Raw genomic sequence first — 24,139 nt, 5'->3', positions numbered from 1 at the left:
TTTTAGATAATATTATAAAATAAATTTACTTTTATTTACTTCTATATAATCATATAGGTAAACATTACAATAAATGTATATATGTTTGTGATAAGTATCTACCCAACTTCTGCACACTTTTATATATGATATATCATTTATATAAGATAGAAAAATGAGATGTAATCATAGTTTATTGAGCCAATTTATATAAAAAATTAGAGAATTTTTGAAGAAGAATAATCCAATTATTAGACTATATAGATAGGCACATGAAATTATATCTCAAGCATGGAATAAAGGAAGAGTGGAAGTAGATATTATTGTTTCTTTGCACTTCATGAATAATAGCAATAGATGCTAATATAATCTTTTTACTAATTTTAAAGAAATTGCTATTATATTACTTAGAGATGGATCAAAGCATAATATACTTTATGATATTATTATTTGCCTACAAAGTAAAGGGCTATTAAAAAAGATTCATGGGACTCATCCTACTTATTGTTCCTTCACTATGTTTTTTTTTGTTCATATAGAATCCTTGAATGGCATCTTGACCTAAAGGCACAAAATGTAGTGATGGATAATATTGAAGAAAGAGAAGGCAATTATAAGGTTTTATTAGCATCCTAATATTTTTATGATAATGAGAGTAAATCCAAGCTAGTCCAAAACTTAGAATAAATTGCTTCAAGGACAATAAATAAGTCATGAGCTAGATTTTATTGCTTATGTATTTGAGCTCAAGAGATATGCAATTATAAAAGATATAAAGAAGGAAGTTGCTTTGGTCATGTTGTTGCACATTTTTATATTATTGAGTTTCAAAAGAGAGGTCTACCTCATATACACATCTTGATTTTTTTGGATAGAAAAAGTAAGTTTAGATGTGCTAGAGATGTGGATCATATGATTTTTGTAGAATTTATAGTTAAAGACAACAATTAAGAGTTGTTTGAAGTTATTCTACAATGCATGGTACATAGTTCATGTGGAATGGAAAATCCTCAAGTGCCTTGCATGGAAGATGGTCATTGTACAAAGAAGTATTTAAAGATATTTGTGAAAGAAACAATAATAGATGCCAATGGATGTCCTCAATATCAACAAAGAAATAATAGAAGAACATTTGAAGTTTGAAGAACGGTTGTTGATAATAGAGATATTGTTCTATTTTGTCCAAAACTATCTTGGAAGTACGATTTTCATATTAATATTGAACTATGTGCATCTATTTGTGCTATCAAGTATATCTACAAATGTATCTTTAAGGGCTATGATTGCATTACAATGCAATTTGAAAACCAATGAGACAAGATCAAACAATATTTGGATGCAAGATACATTAGAACCTTTTGAGGCTACTAGGAGACTTTTTGGCATGCGAATCCATGAAAAAATGCCAAATATTGTTTGTTTGGCCTTTCATTCTTTAAAAATGCATCAAGTAGCATATGATCCAAATGACAAGACAGCTGCAATTTTTGAACGTTTTGAAAGACAAAAGACAATATTAACTTTATTTTTTAAAATATGTGCAGCAATAGTAGTGGCTAGACAACATACATACCAATAATTTCCACAATATTTTATTTGACATAAGACAAGAAAGATATGGACATTAAAAAAACTTAGATTTTTTATTAAAAGATTGTATTTTGCAAATCTTGCAATGGAAAAAACATATTATTTGAGGCTTCAATTAATCCACAATAAAGGTTTATAATCATTTGAATACTTAGTCTATTTATGGAATTTTTCATCCAACATTTAAAAGTGTATGTACAACTTTAGGATTGCTTGATGATAATGGAGAGCTACAATGTTTAAAAGAAGCATCTAGAATACAAATTGAATCTTAATTGAGGGCATTGTTTGTTGTTTTGCTAGTGTACAAAAATCTGCTAAATCCATTAATCTTATGGAAACGATTTTGAAAAAGCATCTTGATGATTATTTTAATGCCCATTTACATAGAAAACATGGAATTAGCAATCCAATGGTAGAACAAATTAAGGATTTTGGATTTTTATTACTAAATAAGATTTTTGCATGCTTGCACAGTTTCTTCCAATGCCATCACCAAGAAACAATTGAAATGCAACAGTTAATGGAAATCGATTGATAGTTGAAGAAAGAGCGCAGAACATTTAACAAATTTGGAGCAGTAAGTTCCACAATTGAATCTTCAACAAAGAAAGGCTTATGATGATATTGTAGCCTCAATAATGGACGCATGTTCTCACATACAAGTTGCAAATTCTCCGCGAGTTCACTGAAAGAGAAATGGCATGCCGACGTGAATCGACACGCCTGGTTTAGAGGGATTCATGCACCGGGAGCTCTGTCGATTTTGGAGGCCGATCGGTGTGCAATCCGATCTTTGCATCTGTTGTCATCGTATGTTCTGCTCAAGCAGGTAGGCGTCGTAGCTTCTGGACCTGTAACGAGCGGAGGCTCTGAGGTCGGCGTCGAACCCATGGGATTTTTCGAACTGAACAGGGGGTGCAGGAGGTGTCGATGAAGGCGCAGAAGGAAGAGGAGGATCCAGGATTGTTCGGTCCTTGAGCAGATACCTGGTGAATATGGTCACAAGGAACTGATGCGCAAGCGGGAATAGAAACACCGAGAGATACCTCTTTTCCACGAGCTGGTCGTAAGCGTCGTTGTATAATGGGGCTGGTTTCAGTGTCAACCAGTCGTAGAGCTTCAAGCTCCACGGTACCGTTTCCACCTCTTCGCTACGCACAGTCGTGCGCAAATACCCGAAGATGTCTGAATCCGTGTCGATCATCTTCTCCATCATCCATAGCAGCACGGTCTCGGAGTAGGTGGTTTCTGGGTGAATGTCAGGGATTCGCAGTAGGCGAGTGAGCCAGAAGCTGATGCTCTTCTGAACGGCTCTTGTAGCGATCTCCATTACCCATTTACGGAACGATAGCTCCTTAAGTTCAGGCGCGCAAAGACTGGGTGATTTGAAGAACATGAATTTCTGCCTTCCGAGGTCGTAGTGGGCTCCGGGAAACCAGCGCTCCTCCGTCTCGTATTTGATGCCGAGTTTTTTTATCTCGTTGTAGTAGAATTGGTCGTTTGGCTTATCCCTCTTCACATGGCAGGGACTGAATGCCGTCATTCTATCGTGAACTGCGAGCGCCTGGTACACCCTTTCCACCTCTCCCGATACTCCAGAAGCTCCTTCCTCCTGCTTGCCGTAGAAATTCAGTGTTCCGTAGTATTCCACCCCCTGGCCAGGATTCAGTGATGGTATCCCTAAAGATCCCACTGTCTCAAAAAGGCCCATAAACTTGATCGGTGGTCTTTCCGTTTCTCGGCTGTGATTCTTCCTCCACTCCTTCATGTAATCCGTGTCGGGCATGTATGTCAATGTCCTGTCGCGGTAATAATCGTATGCCCGATTGATTAAGTCCTCCATTTCTTCATTTGTGAGAGGCTCATCTCTTGCCAAATGACTTTGTAGAACACTTCGGCTGATGATGCCACAGTTGTTGATTAATCCGGCGACGCTACGAACTGTGTAGGATCCTCGGCTCAACCCAATCAGCCATGCTTCACAGTTACCGCTCGTGTTCTCGAATTCGTCCATGATGACTCTGTAAGCTTTCAAGCAATCGTGTTTGATGTTGCCGCCGAGTGCTCCATCCAAGATGTAGTCTGAGAAGTTTCCTTGCACTCCTTCTCCGTCGAAGTAGCATACTGTTATGTTTGAATCTATTGTGCTGGGTAGGGGTTCCCCGACTTTGACCTCATAGCCGGCTATTGCATCAGCCAGAATCTTGACGTTTGTTTTGGTTCCTGTCAACTGCCCGCACCAGGTTCCATCGCAGAATACCATCACTTTCTTCATATTGCGAGATGTGTCCCCATTTCGTTCTACCATGGCTACGTGTTCTACGGGGTTTTGCAGAGAGTTAACTGTAAACCTAAATTTCAGCTTTCTTGATTGAAAGATGACCTATAAGAGTGGTTTTATGTCCTGCTTCTGTCGGTAGTCTTCCCAATAATTTCTAGGTTGCAATCGCCGTAATAACTTCACGAATTATACATCTTATGAGATTGCAGTGATAGTTTACACTATCGAACTGACGATAAAATGCGCTAGAAACATTAACACTGTTGGTTTCCAGTGGAGGTTGCTCACGGCAGGTCCAGCCCTTGAAAGGAGCTTAAGTTTGCCAAGGGAGAGCAATTACAGTGGGCTGGCCAAGTTACCAACCACCCTTCCGAATCTTGTATTGTCACAAACCTAACCTCCAGGAGGCAACATCAAATTGGGATAGAAAATTGTACAAGAGAAGAACGATCCAGCAAAGATTTTTTTTTTTTTTTTTTTTTGTTAGAAAAAAAGGACACCAAAATATGAAGATAACCTGAGCATATGAACTAATTTCAGATGTTTTAGCGTAGAAAGAAAATCAAAAGGAGAGAAGGCAAGAACAGGTACAGCCAGTGGGACAGAGCAGTCGAGCCGCCGAATGTTAGTCACTGCACATCAAGAGTACTCGTTGCTTCAGAAACACGCAGCTCTTGAGGAAGTGAAGGCTGGATCACATTACAGAGATATCGATCACTTGTTCGTCAGGACAGATTTCCTTATCCTTTACTTCTGCATATAAGAAGAGAAACCGAGCACTTGGTGTTTTGAACAGAGCTCACTTGCATCGCCCATGTGAGGTTTGTATCTGGGGTTATAGTTCGTGTCAGCGCATTCACAACCTTCATGGAAATACTGAGAAGTGGAGAGTTGAGAAGTTTCTTCTCCGACTTTACGATTACAGACAATCTGTACAACACACTACATGGAAAATTCCATCTGCAATTTATATACTGAAGAGACTACGAACTACCATTGCCATCAATGATGTCAAATTGCATCAACAGCGATATGGACTTCAGGAGAAGGTGTGGGATGACGTGGTGCCAGCCATGAGATGCTTTATTCGTGCATTGACAAAAGATAGCCGACTTCCAATTGATGATCTCTTCGCAGACAATAACACTCGAATGGTCGTATCTTTTTCGAATGCTTGCTGGCTCAGTTTCAGATTATAATAATAATGTGGAGGCATTTTGACACCATGTGCGCATGCTCATTTAGACCAAAGCGTGGTGGAAAGTCTGGGCCATCCTACTCATTTCGGACAGACTCTTGTGACGCTTGTTGAAAGCTCCAGGTCCCAAGGAATCTGAGAGAATTAAGCAATGGTAGAAATTGCATATTCTAGTAATTTGGTTGTATATTATTTCTACTGCTACCCATTATTTCCACTTTCCAAGTTCAACCTTACTCATCACCAGTACGCAACGTCAAACCGCGAACCTAAAGCCACTACAACCAGCGTGTTCGCGACTAACAGGCATTCCGTGCATCTCAGCTTGCCTCACGGCATGGCAACCAACTTCTGTAAATATATATATATATATATATATATATATATTACTTCACTGTACGCTTGGAAATGCACTTGTCAAGAAGGAAAATCAACACGATTCATAATGTCATGGCTTATGCAACGCGGACGAGTGCCAATTGTGTGCAGCTGATTTGTTGAGTTAGAAGAAGCGGATTCATGACATGTTACTGTGGAACTCATGAGTCTGTCTATACTTTTTTGTACCCACCGCTTTCAGAGAATGACCTTCCTGCACCGTGTCGTCCTATCAGATGATGAGCTGTACCAGCAGTGTCGGTGTCTACAATGCCAGCTGCTGCTGGGAAGTCTGTAGTTCGTAGTAAATACATGAAGTCCGCAAGCTCCCTTGGTCTTCGAGAGTCACGCCAGCAAACACCACGTTTCTATCGTTCATCACTAAAATGGTTCCAGACTAGTGTTATTATTCCAATTATTATTCCAATCCAGATTTACAATGTGGGTTCGTAATTCTCTCGGAGTTTACAGGAACAAATGCTAAAATAACATTCCTCAGAGGGCCTTCAACTGCGTCCTAGTGTGAGCTTGCCCTTGCGTTTATCGGACATATGATGGTGACCACATTGCTGCATTACGAGGAGTCGCAATTTGTCAGGTGTTTGTGAAACTTCTCATACGTTTCAGGAGGAGGATAAAACCAGGTGTCACAAGCTGTCACCCGCCAGTGTGACAAGCTTTTATACAAAGTTCAACCCTTAGAGCTTAAGGCTTGAAGAAGTCCCAGACGGGATTCTCTGTCACGACAAATAGATGGGTAAGATTCCATGCGTAGCGTAAAAGTGGAATCCCTCAAAACTTCAAGAAATGGGATGTAAGGTACACGTTGTTGAGAAACGCCATCGGTGCACCTAACCAGCGAAGCACTGGGTGTTGGTCAGAAGTCTCCTTGTAAGCATCAACAGTAACTTCGATGACGAATAAAGTCCGAGGGAAAAAGGGACTGTACTAGGTAGATTTTTCGGTTTCCGAAATATACATATAGATGTATAAAAATAGTCATCAGGACTTCCCAGGATTCCGCAATAAAAAGATTTCAATGACAAGCACATATTTTGATACTGTTTTTTTTTTTTTTTTTTCATTTTTCATTTTCTGATTATTTGATTTGCAGTAATTACATGAGTGGATGCATCCCGAGAAGATATCCAACAATATGAAGACGAACTTCCTATTTCAACATAAAAAACGCTGACAAAATACTTCGAGGATTCAGATGGATGAGTGCTGGGCCATTAGGTATTGGAATAGGACCAATACCCCACCGATCAATAAAGGAACCCATGATTGGGTGGATTGGGTCACACATCGGACACTTCAAAAGTCGACAACTGGATTTCGGCACTGATCTCGACGACAAGATGCTAGAGCTCGACGATTCTCCCAGACCGTGACCCTCATTCTTCGAGGGAGAGCACAAAGATATCGTCGAGGCGGTCATTGGAATCGGAGTTGCCTCCATACACCAGCATGGAGTTTCCGAATGCGGCTGCGGCGTACCAGCCTCTCGCGCCTGGATCCCGCTCACCCTCCACACTCACATCCGGACGGCTCCATGAGAGGTGATATGCGTCAAGCACCAGCACCTCGCTGGAGAATGCCCCGGCTCCCATGTGCCCCTGGTCGCTAGGATCAACTTCACCACCATACAGCACGATCTTGCTGCCAATGGTGGCAGTGCCGAAGACGCTGCGCCCCGTGGGTTTCTCCCCCGTGCATTGGACTTCCTCCCAAGTCTGCTCATCGAGGTTGAAGCGGTGTATGTCTGAAAGTTCGTGGCCGCAAAAGCCGAAGATTATCCATACATGGTCGCGGACTGCCACTAAACCTGGGCCACCGCGTGGTATGAGGTTGCTCTCGGGGGTAGGGGACGGCAGCTGCTCCCACACGCCATTGGCGATGTCGAAGCACCACAGGTCGTTGAGGCGGCCGTTTTTTCCGCATCCGCCGAATGTGAACACTTGTTTCCTGTGCTCGTGTGCTGCGACGGCGTGGTAGCTCCTGAAACGACCAACGGGGACACTATCAGCGAATTGTTAAAGGTCCTCTAGGGTAGCATCAACCTGTGAGGGGTGAAGGGCACACACACTGACCTGTGAGGTGGGCTTTCGGAGCCAGACGAAAGCAGCTTCCAAACACCGTTAGTGGTGTCGAGGGCGTAGAATTCATTCAATTCCTCGTGATCCTTGTTCCTACCAGCAAAAATATACACTATGCTGTCCACGGCTGCCATGCCCACACCCACACGCGGCGAAGGCTTGTCGCCGGACGTCTCCATGACACACCATTGCTGCGTCTCGAGGTCGAAGACATGGACGTCATTGTCCAAGGGCACCCTAGGCTCAAATTCCCCTCCGAACACGTACGCCTTCTTCCCCACCACGGCTACCGCGTGCGAGCTTCGAGCCACTGGTGCCCCAGCAGGCTGTGTCACCTGCGACACCGCCCATCATGCCATTTCCGAAGTTGTTATAAAAGCCATCTCCCATTACTACAGCACCCCAACCACGCACCTCCAACACAGACCCACACTCCCAACTTGCTCAATGCACAACGTGAAAGGTGGAGGGAGGGTAGAAGGCAGGATGGAAACCTCGCGCCACTTCACTCTCAAGCTTGTCGCCATGCTCAGCAGATGTCGATCGGTCAGATTGCCGTCCAATTCGACGAAGAATTTCGGCTAGTCAATAAAGTTTTTTAGTCTATGGCCAACAAGTTGCTGCGAGCTTGCTCGTGAAGATCTGTGATTCTGGATTCCATGGATCCAGAAGCTTAGCAGTGCCAGTGACGACAAAAAACATGTCGACATGCAAGCATATCCTGCAGCTTCCTCCGTCTCCCAACTCCTCCAAAGCATCCCTCAGGAATTATCTCCCACCACTAGGTGATGTATCTCGCTCTCTATGTATCTACATCTATAGATATGTATATATATATATATATATATATATACATAACTCTCCGTGATACTCACTTGTGAAAGAGAGCTGAAGCCCCGCTGCATTGAAATCGGCTGTTGGCCACCGTGCACATGCAAATTTTTGTGAAGTTTCATATGTGTAATGAAATTGTCACATGCAACCGTACTAAAATCCAATTGGATTTTAGTGTTTCTGATCATTGAGTTCAAAACACGTGAGACAAATGATTTTAATTAATAATGGAGTGAGTAATTGTATTCAAAGTGTGGTCATGGCTATTGATATTATAGATGAAGATATTAATATTGATTTTATGTTGTATATGTGATTTTTTAATAATACATTTGTAATAATGTATAGTGATAAAAAAAAATTAAAATGTACTTGTTTTTTTATAATTAAAGTGTATTTGAAATTTGAAATGAAAATAATAAAAAAATAAATAGAAGTAATAGAAACGAATTTTATTTTATTATAAAATATGAAGTTTTTATTTTTTTTCTTTTGTGATTATTTTTTGTTTTAATATATAACACTTTATTTTATTAAATAATATTTTAAAAACACATAATATTATAAAAGATATTACAATTGAATTTACTTTTTCATTGTGATTATTAATACATATTTAAGTTAAATAATCTAATGTGTGTAAAAAAATAACAATATATGTATTCTACAATATATGTGTATATATATATTATTGAATATATTAAAGACATAAATTTGATTAAATTTATGGAGTGTATAAACATAATATATAATTTATTTATATACAACAAAATTATAGACCAACAAGAGCTTGCATTGGTAAGTAGAATGATTTAAACAACTACCAATTTCATGAGCAAAGTTGTTAAGGTACAAGAGGCCTTATGAGAATTAGCAAATTAGTTGGTAAAAACTATACTCTAAATCCCTTTAATTTTTGAGATAGAAGAACAAAAAGATTTGTATTACCTTCAAAAAGTATTGTTGTCTCACCATAATAATAGTTCCAATCCAAAGATAAGCAAGAAAATGGTAGTTGAGGCAATAAATAATGAAGAGGTCCATGACTCTACTCCATCTTTGGATGATAATTTGACATTACTAACAATGATATTGGCCTAAAGAAGTTGATTCAACATAATCTTTAAAATAAAGAATTTCTCCCTGATTAAAACCACAAGTCTCAATTTAATCAAGAAAGATAATATCAATACCTCAAAAGAGATAATTGTCAAAATAGAGCCTATTTGTAAAGCAATGAATCTTTGGAGTTGATAAAAGTCACCTAGAAGAATTGAAAACATTAGAAGGATCTAGCAATTGCAAGAGGTGGGTAGATATTAAAGGAACATGAAAAAGCTACCAACTTAATAATTAGCATAGCCACCAAATTAATAGTTATTATAAAAATGGCAATGAATTAGAGATGGTTGTCTTTAATGATCTCAACTAACAAAATAAGATTTTGTTTAATTTAAAAGAAAGGATAAGGTAGCCAAGGATAGATTAGATTTGATATAAATATAAGGATTGCAAATATTATATATCTTTCTCATCTTATCAATCAAAGTCAAAATTTTCCTTTAGACTTGACAAAACCCTAAAGTGACATATGTATTATTCAGAGGTAAAAGAAGTGACACCTATCTACCATGTTAAAGCAATAATGTAACAACAATGAGTCAAAGTATGCACCAATTTAGAAAGTATTGGCATACTAGTGATTTGACTACAATGAAGATGAGACTGTTAAAAGTCAAAGAAGAATGTTATTCTTGGCCCTTACCATGTTTAATATTGTTGTGTTGTAAAATAACCACAACTATATGGTAAAAGATACAAATATGTGTTCTATTATAGAAGAGCCTAATTAAAAGATATAATAGCAAAACAATGGTAAGAGATAGGAAGGTATCAAAACCTTATTATTAATATTGTCTTTTTATAAAATAAAATAAAAACTTCTACTTACTTTGTAAGACTACAAATAAGACAAAACAAAGTAGATCAAAAAATTAAATAATATAGACATCTTAAGAAAGGAGTTCAAAATATTGTGTAGCAAATATTACCTGAAGATACCAAGAATTGATACCTAGAGAGGATCAACAAGGATCAAAACCAAATCCCAAGACACAAAATAGTGCACCTCATGTAATTCAAGAGTTTTTTTTTTTTTTTTTTTTTTTCTTTGCAAATTGAAGAATGGAATTTGAAGAAAGACTTTAAAAGAGTTGTTTTAGGATTGATTTCAATTGAATTGAATACATATTGAGTTTTTGAAAGTTATTCAAAGATTTAGATGTATTCAAAGGTTTCAGGTTTTGAAAAATAAAAAAGAGACTTACATATTTGAAGAATTTATAAATATTGTAGCAAATTTATAAGTTCAAAATTTTTGATTTTATTATTGTACTTGCCTTAAATGTGTTTTACAAATTTAAGGTCAATCAAATGGTTAGATTGAAGGATATAAGAGTTTTTTGGATAAGAGTCTTAGATATTTGAATTTTAGGATCAATAAGGTCTTTTATGATCTTGAGGAATTTGCTTATTTGATGAAAGAAAAAATTTGTGAAAGCATATTAGAATTTAGTATCTACACATTTGAAAGATTAAATAGCAATGAACAATTCAACAAGGAACAATCCCTACTAAAATATCAACATCCAAGTTGGAATTGGAAGAAGGTTGACATCCAAGAGTTTTAGGAGTTCTTTCTTTCAATTGGTGAATTTGATTTACTTTAGTACACTTTAAACATTAAAGAAAAGATTTAACAATTCATAAAGACCATTTGAAGAGTTTTTAGCCATAGATTCAATAATCAAAGTTTTTTATGAATTCATTTGGTCTTCAACCACCCTGGCCAATTATGTATTTATTTAGTATAATCACATGCCAGACGATTTTTTCCTCGACATGACATCAAATTTTATTTCTACATCAACCTCAATTCCTGGTTAGTCAATACCAACACAGACTTGCTTGAACATATATGTGCCTCTAATTTAGATGAAGCGTAGTTAGTCCGCAAATACTCTTTTAAAATGATATCATCTTCCACTCTTTTATTATGACATAATCCACTTCTGTGCTAGTAATACTGCATCCTGAATAAGAGCTGGAAAACAGTTTCTTGTTCCGAGTAACAAAGGCTTGTAATAGCCTGTCATCTTTATTCTTTACTCATACCAGATGAAAATTCCTTTGAAAAAGTCCCTTAGCAGTGGCTGAAAAGGATTTCTTTCTTTTTGAACCAGCATTTATCCACTGCAAATATGGCTCGACATAGCATGAGTTGACAGAATTGAGGGTGAAGTAGGTGATGCGCTTGGGTTGAGGTAAAGGTATTGCATAGGCTCATTATAACAACCAGCAACCACAACAAGGCGCTGGCATATGCATATAAAAAAATAAAAAATAATCATAAAAAACTATCCCTTCTGCATATCTTTTAAAACAACACTTGCCGCATTACGACCAGGGGCTCCCATAACCCCACCCCCAGGGTGTGCACCCGCACCACACATGTAGAGACCCTTCACTGGTGTTCGATACCCAGACCTGTGATAGTAATGTGACAGTCAATATCCATCTCATATTCTACAATAATATTCAGTTCATTAACTTGAAGAACGTCTGTCAGCAATATAATCTTTATGAAATGAAAGTAGGCACAAGAACTTGTTGCACAAAATAGATTGCAATTTATTTCACAGAACCACTTCAATGTTAGTAAAGCTCACCAGCCTTTTAAAGGTCGAAGCAGGAAAAGAGCATCTAACCCCATTGCCCCATGGAAAATATTTCCACCTGACGCACATCGAAATTGAAAACCTTAATATTTCAAAGCACAGAGTGGCTAGTAACGAAAGAGACTATTCTTCTCAGTACTTTGTGAAACAACAGCACTCCACTGCAATTACTAAAAGTTTCAAAATCATAACCGTGCTCTGAATACAAAGTAGAAGCTACTACAAACGTTGAGGCCCTTGAGGACATGGGTAGAAAAGTACCTGTAAGGCCCAAAACTCGTTCCAGGTCTGGAGGAGTGAGCATATCATAACCTATGATGGAGCTTGAGAATCCAGGGGCATATTCTTCAATCAAATCAAAACATGTCTTTGCAAAGGCATCCTGCATAGCAAAACTGATAAGTTAGTTTCATTGTTTAAAAAGTCTAAGTGTCGCATTTTTTTAACAAAGCCTTTAATCAGTAAGAGAAAGTGCAAACTTGGTGGAGATTCAAGCCACATCTTAGTCCCAATGGAAATAAATAATTAATAAATCAATCAATCTGCATGCAATTGATTAACGACCTCTAGTTTTTGTGCTTACCCTAGTCTCTTGGTCTTGCCAATTACCAGTTTTCAAATCATAAGGTGTATACTGAATGAACAAATTGATCACATGTTTGCCTGCAGGATTATCAACATTGGCAGCATGTGAAAGCTACCCTTCGATTAAGGAAGATGACTAACAAGATAGTATGAGTCTATTGAAGGGAATTGACTGGAGGACGAACCAGGAGGAGCTATTGTTTCATCCAAGACAGAAGGGATGGTCATTTCAATCAAAGGCCTAGATGATGCCCGACCGAGTAACGCCTCCCTGTAAGCTATGTCAATTTCATCCATGCTGCAAAACGATCACAAATGATCAGGATTCACATGAATTCTAAGTAATAAAGTAATACTATAAGGTAGCATGCAAAAATACCAAAAAGGGATGAATTATCATAGCAAAGCATACCAGTCAGCACCAAGATGGATGGTCCCACAATGCTCGGGCCCAGCAGTGTTGTCTGTACGAGAACAAGCTCGAAACATTGGTAGGCGATCTACTGCAATATTTATTTTTGTCGTTCCCTGAACATTCGAAAGCCAAAAATTGATGAGAATAAGGTTTTTGGATTCCTTTGTCAAACTACACTTCATTCTACAGATTAAAACAGAAATTGATGACATACTAACATCCACGTTGATAAGAGGCAAAACGGCACTTACAGATTTGTAGTCAATGGACTTGACACTAGTTAAAAATTCCTCATCCAAAACACTTTCCGGCATCAATTTCTGCAAAGTCAACACAAAACTTAAATGTGAGAACATATAAACAAACCTCAACATTTTAGGTGGGCTAAAAGTGCAAAAACCATTGAAGAGCATGCCACAAATCAAATCCAATCAAAACAGGCGGGTCAATATACTAAATCTAGTAGCAGTACATTTTCTACAATCAGAAACATGACGCTCATACGCACAAATGCTCAAAATGAACTAGTTCCGCTTTTGAAAATAAATAGTAGAAACATATTTGTAAATTTACATTCTTTTTCCTTAAATTTGTTTCTTCTAAAAATTGCACAATGTGCAACAAGCAGCTTCAGAAAAACCTAGAACTGTTCAACACCCTCATAACCATCACGTGTGAATAAAGGAGTGTTTTGAATATACCAAGAAGGTGACAGCAGGTGTAGCATTAGAAAGAACTTGCTTAGCTCGTACCTCTGACCCGTCAACCAATATAACCTGACCACTAAACCGGAAAAATAATGTCAAAAGGTAATTTGTAGCGCATACAAAATACCACTCAAACAACATGCTCTAATCCGCTTGAAAACAGCTGTGCACTAGTAGAAAAGACCTTCACATGTCGACGTAAATATAAGTTCAACCGTTACATACCCCAGCAATTTCTTTCCCAACCCTGGATTCGCTGTCCATTAGAAATTGATTTGCCTGTATCACCAACATTCGTCAAATTTAGACAAAAACAGCATCAACAACGATTTGAGACAGCGCTATTTAACAAGATAAAGACGTCATCTGAACGTTCTTGATACAGGACAAAAGTCAAGATATACAGATTTCCATGCATTGGAGAAAATACTAACCTCAACATTTGTAGCTAAGGTTGCACCAGCTTCTGATGCTGCTTTAGCTATAGCTGTGGATACGGCTCCCATACCACCTTGCACATATCTAACAACATGTGGTACTCAACACTCTTGTATTCTGAAAAAGCAAGTTACTCCTCCCATGTTCATGAAGGCTGCAAATATTTGACAAGTATATTCGTAACAGGTACGTTATCGAAAATAATTTCTTATATTGAAACGTTACTCAATAAAACAACTTATCCAGTTCATCCATAGCTCAGACATATACAGCATCATAACCAGAATTCTCATAATGGATTTCGAAACATGACTGGTCATCCTGAAATTCTAGCAGGATTTTTTGCTTCTATCAAATTAACCCGGGCCAACTTTCAGAAAGACAAAAGAAGTAGGAATAATGCACTTACGACCATATACCACGAGATCCATTGGTTTCTCCCATTACGTGATGTAAAAGCACGTATCCACTGCCGGGGGTGTGCACACTAGCCTGCCAGATCAAACATCATTTGAGATTTCAGCCGGAACACTCTAGATCTGATCTAAAAGGATTGACGAGAGTTGGGTGATGTACCATAGCTCCAATTACAGCATCCGTTGCCAAAGTTGCCTTCAAGACATCCGACTGTCATGCACACAAACCACAAGTACATCACATATTGACTTCGACACCATCCACTGGTACACAGCTAAAAACACATGAAATGGGATTAGTGCAGCTAAAAGTGAATTTTAAAAGGCACATATCAACATTATGACAATGGAATGTACAGAGAAGAGGAAAGAAAAACATAAAAGCTGATAAAAATGAAGTTTTTTTTGCAGAGTCTAAATCTTTAATGGTCAGTAGCTGAAAATCTGGAAACTTGCTCCAAATTTATGCGAGAACCCACCTCACTTACAAACATTATTACCTTCACATTCAAAAAGTAGATAGTGATAGCATATGAGAATTTGAATGTTACCTCAAACCAATTATTGAGCACCTTAGAAGCAGGTGCGAGCAGCAGCTCCATAAAAGATCTGTTCAAGGAGCGGTTCCACAATCTCTCCCTCAGTCCCTACTTGTGCAACAGCTAACATATCAATCTAAGAAGTCATAATGTAGCCACAGGGCAACTGGGGCCATTTATCCGAGACAATGAACCGTTAAATGAGCCACAAGACACTACTCAAATAAGATTGGAGCACGTGACCAGTCAGTCTGAAGATAACGTTCAAAGTTAGCTTGTATTGTTTTCAGGCAGATTTGATTCCACAAGGTAGGAGCATTATCACAGTAGAAGAATCGAATAATCTGCCAGAAGTGATAGAAATTTGTATAGGTCATTTACGTGATTTCATGCTGCTTCAATTTTGAGGAGCGTTTTAGTAAGCTACCCAAGACCTTCGATTTAGACCAGCCATCAGCCATTCTTCCTGCCAAAGACGTTCCACCCATCGCTGCTTCTGGAGGCACTGTATCCAAAAGCGGGTCCATTACTGAGCAGAATTTCTCCAGCATATGCTCGTACCTATCCACAAAAACAAATTCATCACCCATTGAGTTCTAGCAATTTATGTATACATTGGATGTTTGGGTCAGAGACAAAATGCTGCCAAGACCTGCGCTGTCCAGAGTGATGCAGCGCCTGTACTGCTCTGTATATGGTTTAATATAACCAAATCATGGGTAGCATAGGCAGATTTCAGGACTTACTTAGGATAAGCTGCTGCATCATGTTTTGAGAATTTAGATATTTCAGCTTCGTTAAGCTTAGAGTCAGGGCCCATGAGAAGGAAACGTCCATCTACAGTCGGGGTAAAGGAAGACGGGTTCCTTGGAAGCAGCTTAAGTCCATGTCTTGTCAAATCCAGCTCTCTAAGAAACACAAAAGGATAAAGCACAAAGTTTAAGAATCTCATAACTCAGGCACAAAAAGAAAATCACAGTCCTCTGAATTTCACTGTGCCCTCAAAACCAGTAGTGAAGATAATGAAGTCATCCTAGTAACAATCCGGACACATAGATTCCACAAATACATCTCAATGGAAACAAAAGCAGGCATTACGTCTGTCGACAATCCTGAGCAAGGGAACATACGGCCAACAAATCGACTTGATCCTTCAGATGACAAAATATCGCTCAAAGAATAGATAGACACATTACAGTAATTAGCCCCTAAACCCTAAACCCTAGAGCCCCCTAAATTCCTATTAAGAGGATGCGGGCAAGACTCACTGTATAATACCGGGTCGCAGCAGACTTTGAAGATAGCTAGCTCTAGAGAACTTAAACCCAGGAACAATCTCTTCGGTAACTGCTGCACCTCCAAGAACGTGACGTCTTTCGAGCACTGCCACCTGCAATCCAGCTCGAGCAAGGTAGGCAGCTGCTGTAAGGCCATTGTGACCTCCACCCACAATTACTGCATCCCAAACCCTAGCAGAGAAGAGATACATGGCGTCAGATATTGTAAAAGACAGAGTTAAGAACTTCTTCATAGACAATACTAGACATGCTGTGTTTTGTTACAAAATAGCTTTAAAAGATCAAAACTGACACTCAGCAAGAAAAAATAGTCCGATGTATAACAGCACCAAGGTCAAAGCGCTTGTATCGTCAGATGCAGGTGTAGCAGGGCATGGTGATATTCAAATCTACTTGCTTAGGACCATCATCAATTTGGAGGAAATGGACATGAGCAATTACTGCATAATTCTACAATATTGCTACCAAGTCTTCAAAAAGCGGTAAGCTTCACGAATTCGTTCTGAATCTAGCCGAAAGAACTTAACAGGAGTAACTAAAAGACAATGCTCTAGAAAGTCACAAGGAAAAACACAGAATATTATCCTCAATCCAAAATGAGCAATTCAGTGTCTTTCCTGATGATTTTCAAGAATAATTCAGACACTGAATCACTCATTCAGAAGGAGAGGCAGAATTACCCCCTGGTTCAGTGAGGGAGTACAATTAAATTCCTTGGTTGTGCCGGAGCAAGACATCCACCCCCATTGCAAATTTCCAGCTGAAAAACAGCAGACAGAGCTGCCAGTACATTGAGCTCCTCAACAATGTTAATTCCTATGAAAATTGAGAGTTAAGTTATGATTTCAGTCACTGTTTAAGAGCCTGTTAAGAACAAGCTCACTATTTCAGGTATCATAATTACGAAAAAAAAACTTCAAAACTCGCCGTTAAATCGATCACTCTAGCCGTGTATGAGATAAGGGTTTTCCGTTCCGAGACATGACTAACCTAGCGCAGTGTACGTAGAGAATAATTCCAAGACAACTAAGGCCAATCCATTTTACAAACAGATCATTCGGCTGTAACGCAAAACATTACACAACTACCATAGTTATCCATTCCCCATTGGTAACATCCACAATAGAATCCCAATTCGATCCAAGAGAGAAAATATATATATATATATATATATATATATATATACATACATACACACATATGAAAACTTGACTCTCAACGCTCACTCTCCGCAAGAGCATGAAAACATAGATAATTATCCACTCTCACCGAATGCATCCAATTCAAATAAGCGATCGACAGCAGTTACAAAGAAAGAATACCTCTCCGTCAGAAAACCCGTGCCGTGGACCTTCGCATCCGTCACATAACGCCGCGATTCAGAAAAACAAGAGCGGCACAGGACACCACGAGCTGGAGCTTCGAATTTGCGCAGTAACCTTGCCATAGTCAACACGATCATCCAGACGCCTTCCCTAGTTGACGCGATTTCATAAACTGCAGCCTCTGCAATTCCGAGGAATTATGTCACACAAGGCACAAGCACGGATCCATCGCCACACTGAAAGGAAAGCAGCAACCAGAGTGAGGAATCGTATCGACGCACAGTCTCGCGCGTGAATGCAAGCGTGGTTTCGTAGCCCGCTTTCTTACGCTTCCAATGTGGGATTTGATCCGCGTGGAAATCTACGCTGGGAGTGGATAACTATTGAACGGGGGGGATGAAATATTCTTCAGCTGTAAATGCAAGGCCGACAGCTTTCATCCAATTGTCAAGTGGTCATCAATTTGTGGTCTAACCCTCGAAATCACCTCAACCTCCACACTTCGAGATTTGTGATTGGATATTGAATGGGTTTATTAATAAGTTGCCCTAATAATAATAATAATAATAATAATTGATTCATTACATTATTAGGGTGCAAAAGAATTTGTTTGCCCAAGCTCAATTTTTTATTGATAGTAAATAAATTAGAAATAAATATTGATGTTTGTGTTTGTTTTGTTTTTGTATATATATTGAATGAAATTATACTTGATTAAAATTACAATACACTCTTATATCCAAAAAAATTAAAAATAAAAATAAAAAAGGAAAAAAATTCAACATAGAATTGGAAAATTCAAAAAAGGAAAAAAATTGAATAAAATAAAACGGTGGTAAGGTTTTCTTTAGGTTGAAGGAGACAACAAAAGTAGCAGTTTATTTATTAATGGAAGTTTTTATCATTATATTTTTTATAGGTGATCCCTCGATAAATTCAAACTAAAAAACATCTTTAGATAAAAATGTCAGTGCATCAAATTTGAAAGGTTTTTTTTACAGTCTAAGAATAAACGTTTTCAAGTTCATTCTTGTAAAATTGCCAAGAAGATGGTATCTTCTTTTCTTTTCTATCCTTTTCACACATTTTTTTACGCCAAATTCACTCAAGCATAACATTCATTGATGTGGACCTAAAAATTACTTATTGAAGTAAAATCTACAACATTTAAAATAGAATTGATCCAAAACATTCTATAAAAAGTTCTAAAAGTGACGTTTTTTAAAAACAAAATATTGTTTAAATGTTTTAAATTTCTGCATAAAAATTCATTCAAAAACTTGTGTAATTTTTTTGTATCCCAATATTATTATTATTGAGATTCTATTGACATTGCAACTTGCATTATACATATTGGCAAATTTATCTTAAATATATTATCTGAAGAAGCAAGCTCACTAAATCTATTTCTGACGTGGATCCTACGTGGAGTCCACGGTGGTAAGTGCACGAATGGGAAGTAACTCCGTTAACAGGGACCAGCCAACAGAGCCCATCCAGCCCAAAGCTGGTTGGGAGGAACCCTATTCACACTGCGAGGGCCAGGAACTGGTTCCAGCTCCGCGGAGCGAGCTCTATCCATTTCGGCACTGATGCTTCATTTCGACACAGGCTGACTGGAGCTCCTGCTTCGCAGACAAACACACAGGCACTCGCAATTCGTTCATGCCACCACCAAGCCTTGGTTTCGTTTCACTCTTCTACAATTTCGGGCTTCAAGACGCCGGCATTTCGAAAGAATACCCGATTGGCTTTTTGCCAGGTATTGTGGGGCGCCTCCCTCTGCTGTCTGCCTTATCGTCGTTGCGCTTTGTTGAATTCCACGAGGTTTTGATTCGTGGAAGCGGAGAGTGATCGTAGAATGTTCTGAGATAGAATGCTGGAATGTTGGCTCGATTTGGGTGCCTGTGAGTGTGAGGGGTTTTTGCGTTACCTACATTTTGGGTGGTTTATTGAGTGGGTTCTGAGGTTTTGGGAATTTTGAGTGGAGGATAGGGACGTGCGTAATGAAGCTCTGCTGTGAGCGTTCTGGTCATTGGTTTGGAGTGACTTGGATACGTTGGTGGTTTTAGTTATTTTGTTGCCGCGCGTAGGTGTCGTGGTGCTACTCAGTGAGATGGTGGCAATTGGTCTCGGTGTAGATGTTTACAAACCACTGAATTAGGTCTTTTTTTTCTTTTGGTCTTCTTTCCCGTGTTTTTCGTTGTGGTTGAGATTGTTCTGGATTTACTTTATTTTTTTCTGTGTCTTTCACCCGTTTAGAGATAGCTTTCTGAAACGAAAAAGAGTTTTAGGGTCAAGGGCCGAGTGCATGGAACGGCGAAGGAAGGAAACTATTCGGAGATGGAATCCAGTAGGAAATTTGTATCCTCCTCGAACACTCAACACCTTTGAGTTTCCTATCTGCAATGTCGTGTTGTACTCTTCCTTATCTGATCCACGTTCTCTTATCTTTGTTTTGTTTGAGCAGAAAACTTATGGTTAAACCGCTTGCCTGAGCTCATAGCAAGGAGACCCTCTTAGCCTCCCTCCCAAACCTTCGCCTTCATAGACTGTGAACCATTCTGTGGTGAGAAGAGTCGGCAGCATTTCGTCTGTGACACCACTTGCGAGCCAAGCAAGATGTGTAGTCTGCGAGGTTCCAATTTTTTGATCTCTACGAGGTCAGCCAATTTGACACACTCTTTACAATCTCATAGATTCCCCACACCCGCGTTGAGGCAGTTTGGTTTAAGCCAACCGTTGCCAAAGGGTCTCGTCTGTCGGGCGGCGGATGCCACTTTCGGAGGTGCGGAGAACTTAAAACCACCCGTGTTCCCCAGACGTAATGTCCGCGACCCATTTAAGCTCTTGGGGGTGAGCCCGGACGCATCCGAGGAAGAAATCCGCGAAGCCAAGAACTATCTGACGGAGCAATATTACGGCCATGAGTACAGCCGGGAGGCAATCGAGGCGGCCTACGAGAAAATTATAATGCACAGTTTCCGTGTGCGGAAGGCCTCAAAAATCAACTTGAAGACCAACTTGAAGAAGAAGGTGGAAGAATCACCTCCATGGGTGCAGGCTATTCTCAACATGGTGGAAGTTCCAAACAAAACAATCACTGGACAGCGAGCTGCTCTCTTCTTCTTACTGGGAGTATGGAGTGTGTTCAACCCTGCAGAAGGAGGACCAGCTTTCCAAGTAGCCGTCTCTCTTGCTGCCTGTGTCTACTTCATCAATCTCCGCCTCCAGAGCCTCGGCAGAGCTTTTGTGCTTGGCCTAGGTTCCTTGGTTGTGGGTTGGGTATTTGGCTCCATCCTGATACCCGTCATTCCTCCACTGCTTATCCCTAGGACTTGGTCCTTGGAGCTCTCCACTGCTCTTGTTTCCTACGTCTTCTTGTGGTTTTCGTGCACATTTTTGAGATAAAAACGGGGTTCAGTTTTTTAGTGAGGAGACAAGAAGGTGGCTCTGTAGCGTGAGACATTTATTTAGAGCCTCCAATAAGAATTGAGGTTATTGGGGGCTCCAGCCTTAGTTTAGAGATGAGCAACATTCAGTATGGGCACCTTTGATTGCCTTGCGATTGTATTTGTTGGTTAGTTGTTTTAACTGACAGCCACCACACCGGTTCGACAGAAATTTTTGATGTATTTGGGGAGGGGGTCGGGGGATGTTTGTTGTGGTGTACCCAATATCTCTCCTCGTTTGCAATATGAGATTTATGGTTTTAGAATAATAACAGACCTGTTTCGTTTCCTGTCTTGATTGGGTTTCGCAGGACTTAAACAACTTTCGAAAGGAATTTTAGGGTTGCTTCATACATCACATTGGAATGAATTTTATGGCATTCTCATTGGGATCTTAGGTAGTTGAGTGTTGGCTATCAGGTGATGAATTGTTTGATTGCACGTCTTGTGTGGGTGTGTATATTGGACAAATTTGTGTGGAAGTTTGATCGCAGGTAATGGGGATGACGCGAGTTTACTACTGTCTATGGAAGTTGTGCTTTAGGTTCACTGGAGCGTAGATATGAATGTCTGTTTTATAAATTCTCTGTCCCCTGTATGCAAGGTTGACGAACTGTACTACATAATCTCAACAGTGCACATTCTTATTAGAATGATTAGGCAAGAGTGGCTCTTTATCTTTAATATAAGCAGTGCACATAGAATTTGATATATGCATTGATTTAATTTTTGTTTTGAAATAATGAATTAGAATCATTTATTTTAGCTGATGTGGAATTTTCTAAAGGCAACTGTATGACGAAGTTACTAATTTTTGCATTCAACTTCCGTTTTAGTGATCTTGCAAGTCTTACGACAGTGTGCTTGATGTTGACGCAATTGATGAACATAATGAGTATGTCTTCTTGCAGCCATTGGAAATTGCAAGAGTTAGCATTAGATGTAGGTAAGTGTCATACAGGCGTGTGACATGTTTTATACCTGTACCTTTCACATCGCAGTAGAAAACAAATCGACTTCATGTAAATAAGAAATTTTAGTGATAGGAATAGAGTGTGAAAATGGACTGAGGATCGAAGGTGGATTGGATGCGACTAATTTGGACACAGAAGATTTTATCTTCGGATAATACTATTCAAGATGCTAATAGGAAGAAGACCTGAATGATAAACTACATGAAAATATTTTCGGTCTCCCAAGGGTGGGTCTGCAGAGATGTGTCATAGAATGTGAGGATGAGTGCGTCAGTGTTCTGGTGAAAGTGACACTTTCGTCAGGGTCCTGGTGAAAGTGAGCTTCACTCAGTTCCAGATCATCGAGCGTGTTGCGTCCCTCCAAACGGGCAAGAGTGTATGCTAAAACATGTTCCACGAAACGGCATGTGTTTGCTTGGGTTACATTAAGAGTAGTGTTAGCTATTTTAATTCATATCTTCGTTGAATGGTAATATTTTGGCATTCTGGTAATCAGCAAGAATAATTTCCTTGCACATTAAAAAATCTCTGAAGCTTCGTTAACGCAGGTTTATTTGGAAAGGAATGACCAGCTACGTTGGAATACGACTGTAGAAGGAATCAATTCTGCAAGAGTGAAATCAACAATTAACTTCTGAATTATTAGACTTGATCCGCTAGGGGTTAAACTGTGAGAGCAATTCTCCTGCAAGGCCTCAGCTCTTGGTGGTAGTTGTGTGTCAGCGACCAAAGGTCATCCAATACGTAGCAATATAAGAGTCATCATAAGCCAGTGTAATAGCAGAGTAGATGAGATACCAAATGGCGACACCAACCTCCTATGCAGAGGAAATCAACACTAAGTTCCTGCGTTGTAGATGCAAGGTGCTACTGTCTACTATTCGAAAGCCTCAGTCAGCCAGTTCACAGCATTCTGGCTTACATTGAAACCATCAGCCGGTAATTCCAATTAACAATAATCATCGGCTCAAAGACCATATCCCTAACCCCAAAATGCATCAGTTCTCCAAGGTGTTGTGCATCATCGAAATCAGGTGAATGCTAATTTCTTTCCTCATATGCACCAAAATAAATTTAAAACATTAACTCAAACCCTAAGTCAATGCCATTACTCATCAAACCTCCAGAGCGCGCGGCTCTCGTAATGTACAAAGAATACACGTAAAAAAACACCATAAATCTCTACAAAAGCCGAAATGAGGCCACCTAAAGACTGAGCAGCATACGAAGTTCAGTACACACTGAAGGAACACAGAAAAGCTAAGCAATCGCTAGGCAATACAGCTACTAGGAAGGTCTGTCCACGCTCTGCGAAGATCGCCCATGAGGGCCGCAATGCAGAGTTAGGGCACAGGAGAGAATGATGATGAGACGGAGCCACTCCAGTATATATATTTATTACACAAGTCTATTGGATGATATTCATCTCTTTGATGAATGCTGTTTGGGATGGATGTCATCGATCGTTTTCTGGATCATTTTCTGGGGGCTAGCCCTCCAGTCTCGTCGGTGGCAACGAATGACCAACACGGCGTGTGGATGAAGGATTTTTCATCTAATGCGTGTTTCATCCAATGTTATTAATAAAGTTTGAGGAATTATTCGTTTCCTTGGCAGTATGATTCAAAGCAATCTTCGAAGGTAATTAGGCATAATACGACAAATTTCGTTATTTTTCAGTGTGTGTATTCTTTTTTTTATTTATTTTAAAATATTTATGCTTTTCAAAATAATTCTCTTTGATCTCTATTCAGCAAACTTTGGCATTGAGTATATATGATAAAAAAAACAAAAAAAAATGTATTAGAAGTAGGTTTCATTAAATGTTATATAATGTTATCCAAAGTAAATATTTACGTGATGGTTAATCTAGTTTTCATTTCTTGAATTG

At 39.2% G+C, this 24,139-nt stretch overlaps 4 protein-coding genes and 1 non-coding gene across 6 annotated transcripts; 1 reads left to right on the top strand and 4 right to left on the bottom strand.

The window, feature by feature from the left end:
* Window positions 1-1,996: 1,996 nt before the first annotated feature.
* LOC112292812 (uncharacterized) lies at window positions 1,997-5,222 on the bottom strand. Its single transcript, XM_024541646.3, has 2 exons — window positions 4,657-5,222; window positions 1,997-4,542 (listed from the first exon to the last, which is right to left on the bottom strand). Exon 2 carries the CDS (start codon window positions 3,878-3,880, stop codon window positions 2,378-2,380), a length of 1,503 nt encoding a protein of 500 aa, XP_024397414.1. The 5' UTR covers window positions 3,881-4,542; window positions 4,657-5,222; the 3' UTR covers window positions 1,997-2,377.
* Window positions 5,223-6,576: 1,354 nt separating this feature from the next.
* On the bottom strand, window positions 6,577-8,345 carry LOC112292813 (thiohydroximate-O-sulfate sulfur/sulfate-lyase (nitrile-forming) NSP2). The gene is made up of 3 exons (XM_024541649.3): window positions 8,023-8,345; window positions 7,523-7,863; window positions 6,577-7,430 (listed from the first exon to the last, which is right to left on the bottom strand). Exons 1-3 carry the CDS (start codon window positions 8,053-8,055, stop codon window positions 6,827-6,829), a joined length of 978 nt encoding a protein of 325 aa, XP_024397417.1. The 5' UTR covers window positions 8,056-8,345; the 3' UTR covers window positions 6,577-6,826.
* Window positions 8,346-11,680: 3,335 nt separating this feature from the next.
* Window positions 11,681-18,106, bottom strand: LOC112292019 (uncharacterized). Of its 2 annotated transcripts, XM_024540097.3 has the most exons (17): window positions 17,820-18,106; window positions 16,468-16,668; window positions 15,946-16,107; window positions 15,581-15,760; window positions 15,212-15,269; window positions 14,821-14,871; window positions 14,654-14,736; window positions 14,241-14,328; window positions 14,032-14,085; window positions 13,801-13,875; window positions 13,351-13,419; window positions 13,097-13,212; window positions 12,870-12,982; window positions 12,683-12,762; window positions 12,361-12,481; window positions 12,091-12,157; window positions 11,681-11,908 (listed from the first exon to the last, which is right to left on the bottom strand). In XM_024540097.3, exons 1-17 carry the CDS (start codon window positions 17,957-17,959, stop codon window positions 11,779-11,781), a joined length of 1,788 nt encoding a protein of 595 aa, XP_024395865.1. In that variant the 5' UTR covers window positions 17,960-18,106; the 3' UTR covers window positions 11,681-11,778. The 2 variants fall into 2 exon arrangements, 1 of the variants encoding a protein (XP_024395865.1); XR_016506745.1 differs by lacking the exon at window positions 12,683-12,762 and having other exon boundaries at window positions 17,820-18,077.
* A 1,333-nt stretch (window positions 18,107-19,439) lies between these two features.
* On the top strand, window positions 19,440-21,446 carry LOC112292001 (protein CHAPERONE-LIKE PROTEIN OF POR1, chloroplastic). The gene is made up of 2 exons (XM_024540062.3): window positions 19,440-19,584; window positions 20,293-21,446. Exon 2 carries the CDS (start codon window positions 20,445-20,447, stop codon window positions 21,231-21,233), a length of 789 nt encoding a protein of 262 aa, XP_024395830.1. The 5' UTR covers window positions 19,440-19,584; window positions 20,293-20,444; the 3' UTR covers window positions 21,234-21,446.
* A 1,684-nt stretch (window positions 21,447-23,130) lies between these two features.
* Window positions 23,131-23,217, bottom strand: LOC112292946 (small nucleolar RNA snoR77Y). The gene has a single exon (XR_002972865.1). It is a non-coding gene; the product is annotated as a small nucleolar RNA snoR77Y (small nucleolar RNA).
* Window positions 23,218-24,139: the final 922 nt, after the last annotated feature.

The sequence above is a fragment of the Physcomitrium patens genome, chromosome 15 (assembly GCF_059467195.1).
Source record: "Physcomitrium patens ecotype Gransden chromosome 15, ASM5946719v1, whole genome shotgun sequence".
Lineage (NCBI taxonomy): Eukaryota > Viridiplantae > Streptophyta > Bryopsida > Funariales > Funariaceae > Physcomitrium > Physcomitrium patens.
Note: the sequence above shows the minus strand (reverse complement) of the source record. Positions and strands in the feature narration are given on the sequence as shown.

Bases quoted from the DNA above. Each gene is read 5' to 3' on its own strand.
- LOC112292812 (XM_024541646.3), bottom strand. From the start codon at position 3,880: ATGGTAGAACGAAATGGGGACACATCTCGCAATATGAAGAAAGTGATG.
- LOC112292813 (XM_024541649.3), bottom strand. From the start codon at position 8,055: ATGGCGACAAGCTTGAGAGTGAAGTGGCGCGAG. The intron at 7,864-8,022 runs GTTTCCATCCTG...GCGGTGTCGCAG, and splicing joins TGAGAGTGAAGTGGCGCGAG to GTGACACAGCCTGCTGGGGC. The intron at 7,431-7,522 runs GTCAGTGTGTGT...TGGTCGTTTCAG, and splicing joins TCCGAAAGCCCACCTCACAG to GAGCTACCACGCCGTCGCAG.
- LOC112292019 (XM_024540097.3), bottom strand. From the start codon at position 17,959: ATGATCGTGTTGACTATGGCAAGGTTACTGCGCAAATTCGAAGCTCCA. The intron at 15,270-15,580 runs GTAAATGACCTA...CTCCTTGAACAG, and splicing joins TTGAAGCAGCATGAAATCAC to ATCTTTTATGGAGCTGCTGC. The intron at 12,158-12,360 runs GTACTTTTCTAC...GATGTGCGTCAG, and splicing joins ACGAGTTTTGGGCCTTACAG to GTGGAAATATTTTCCATGGG.
- LOC112292001 (XM_024540062.3), top strand. From the start codon at position 20,445: ATGTGTAGTCTGCGAGGTTCCAATTTTTTGATCTCTACGAGGTCAGCC.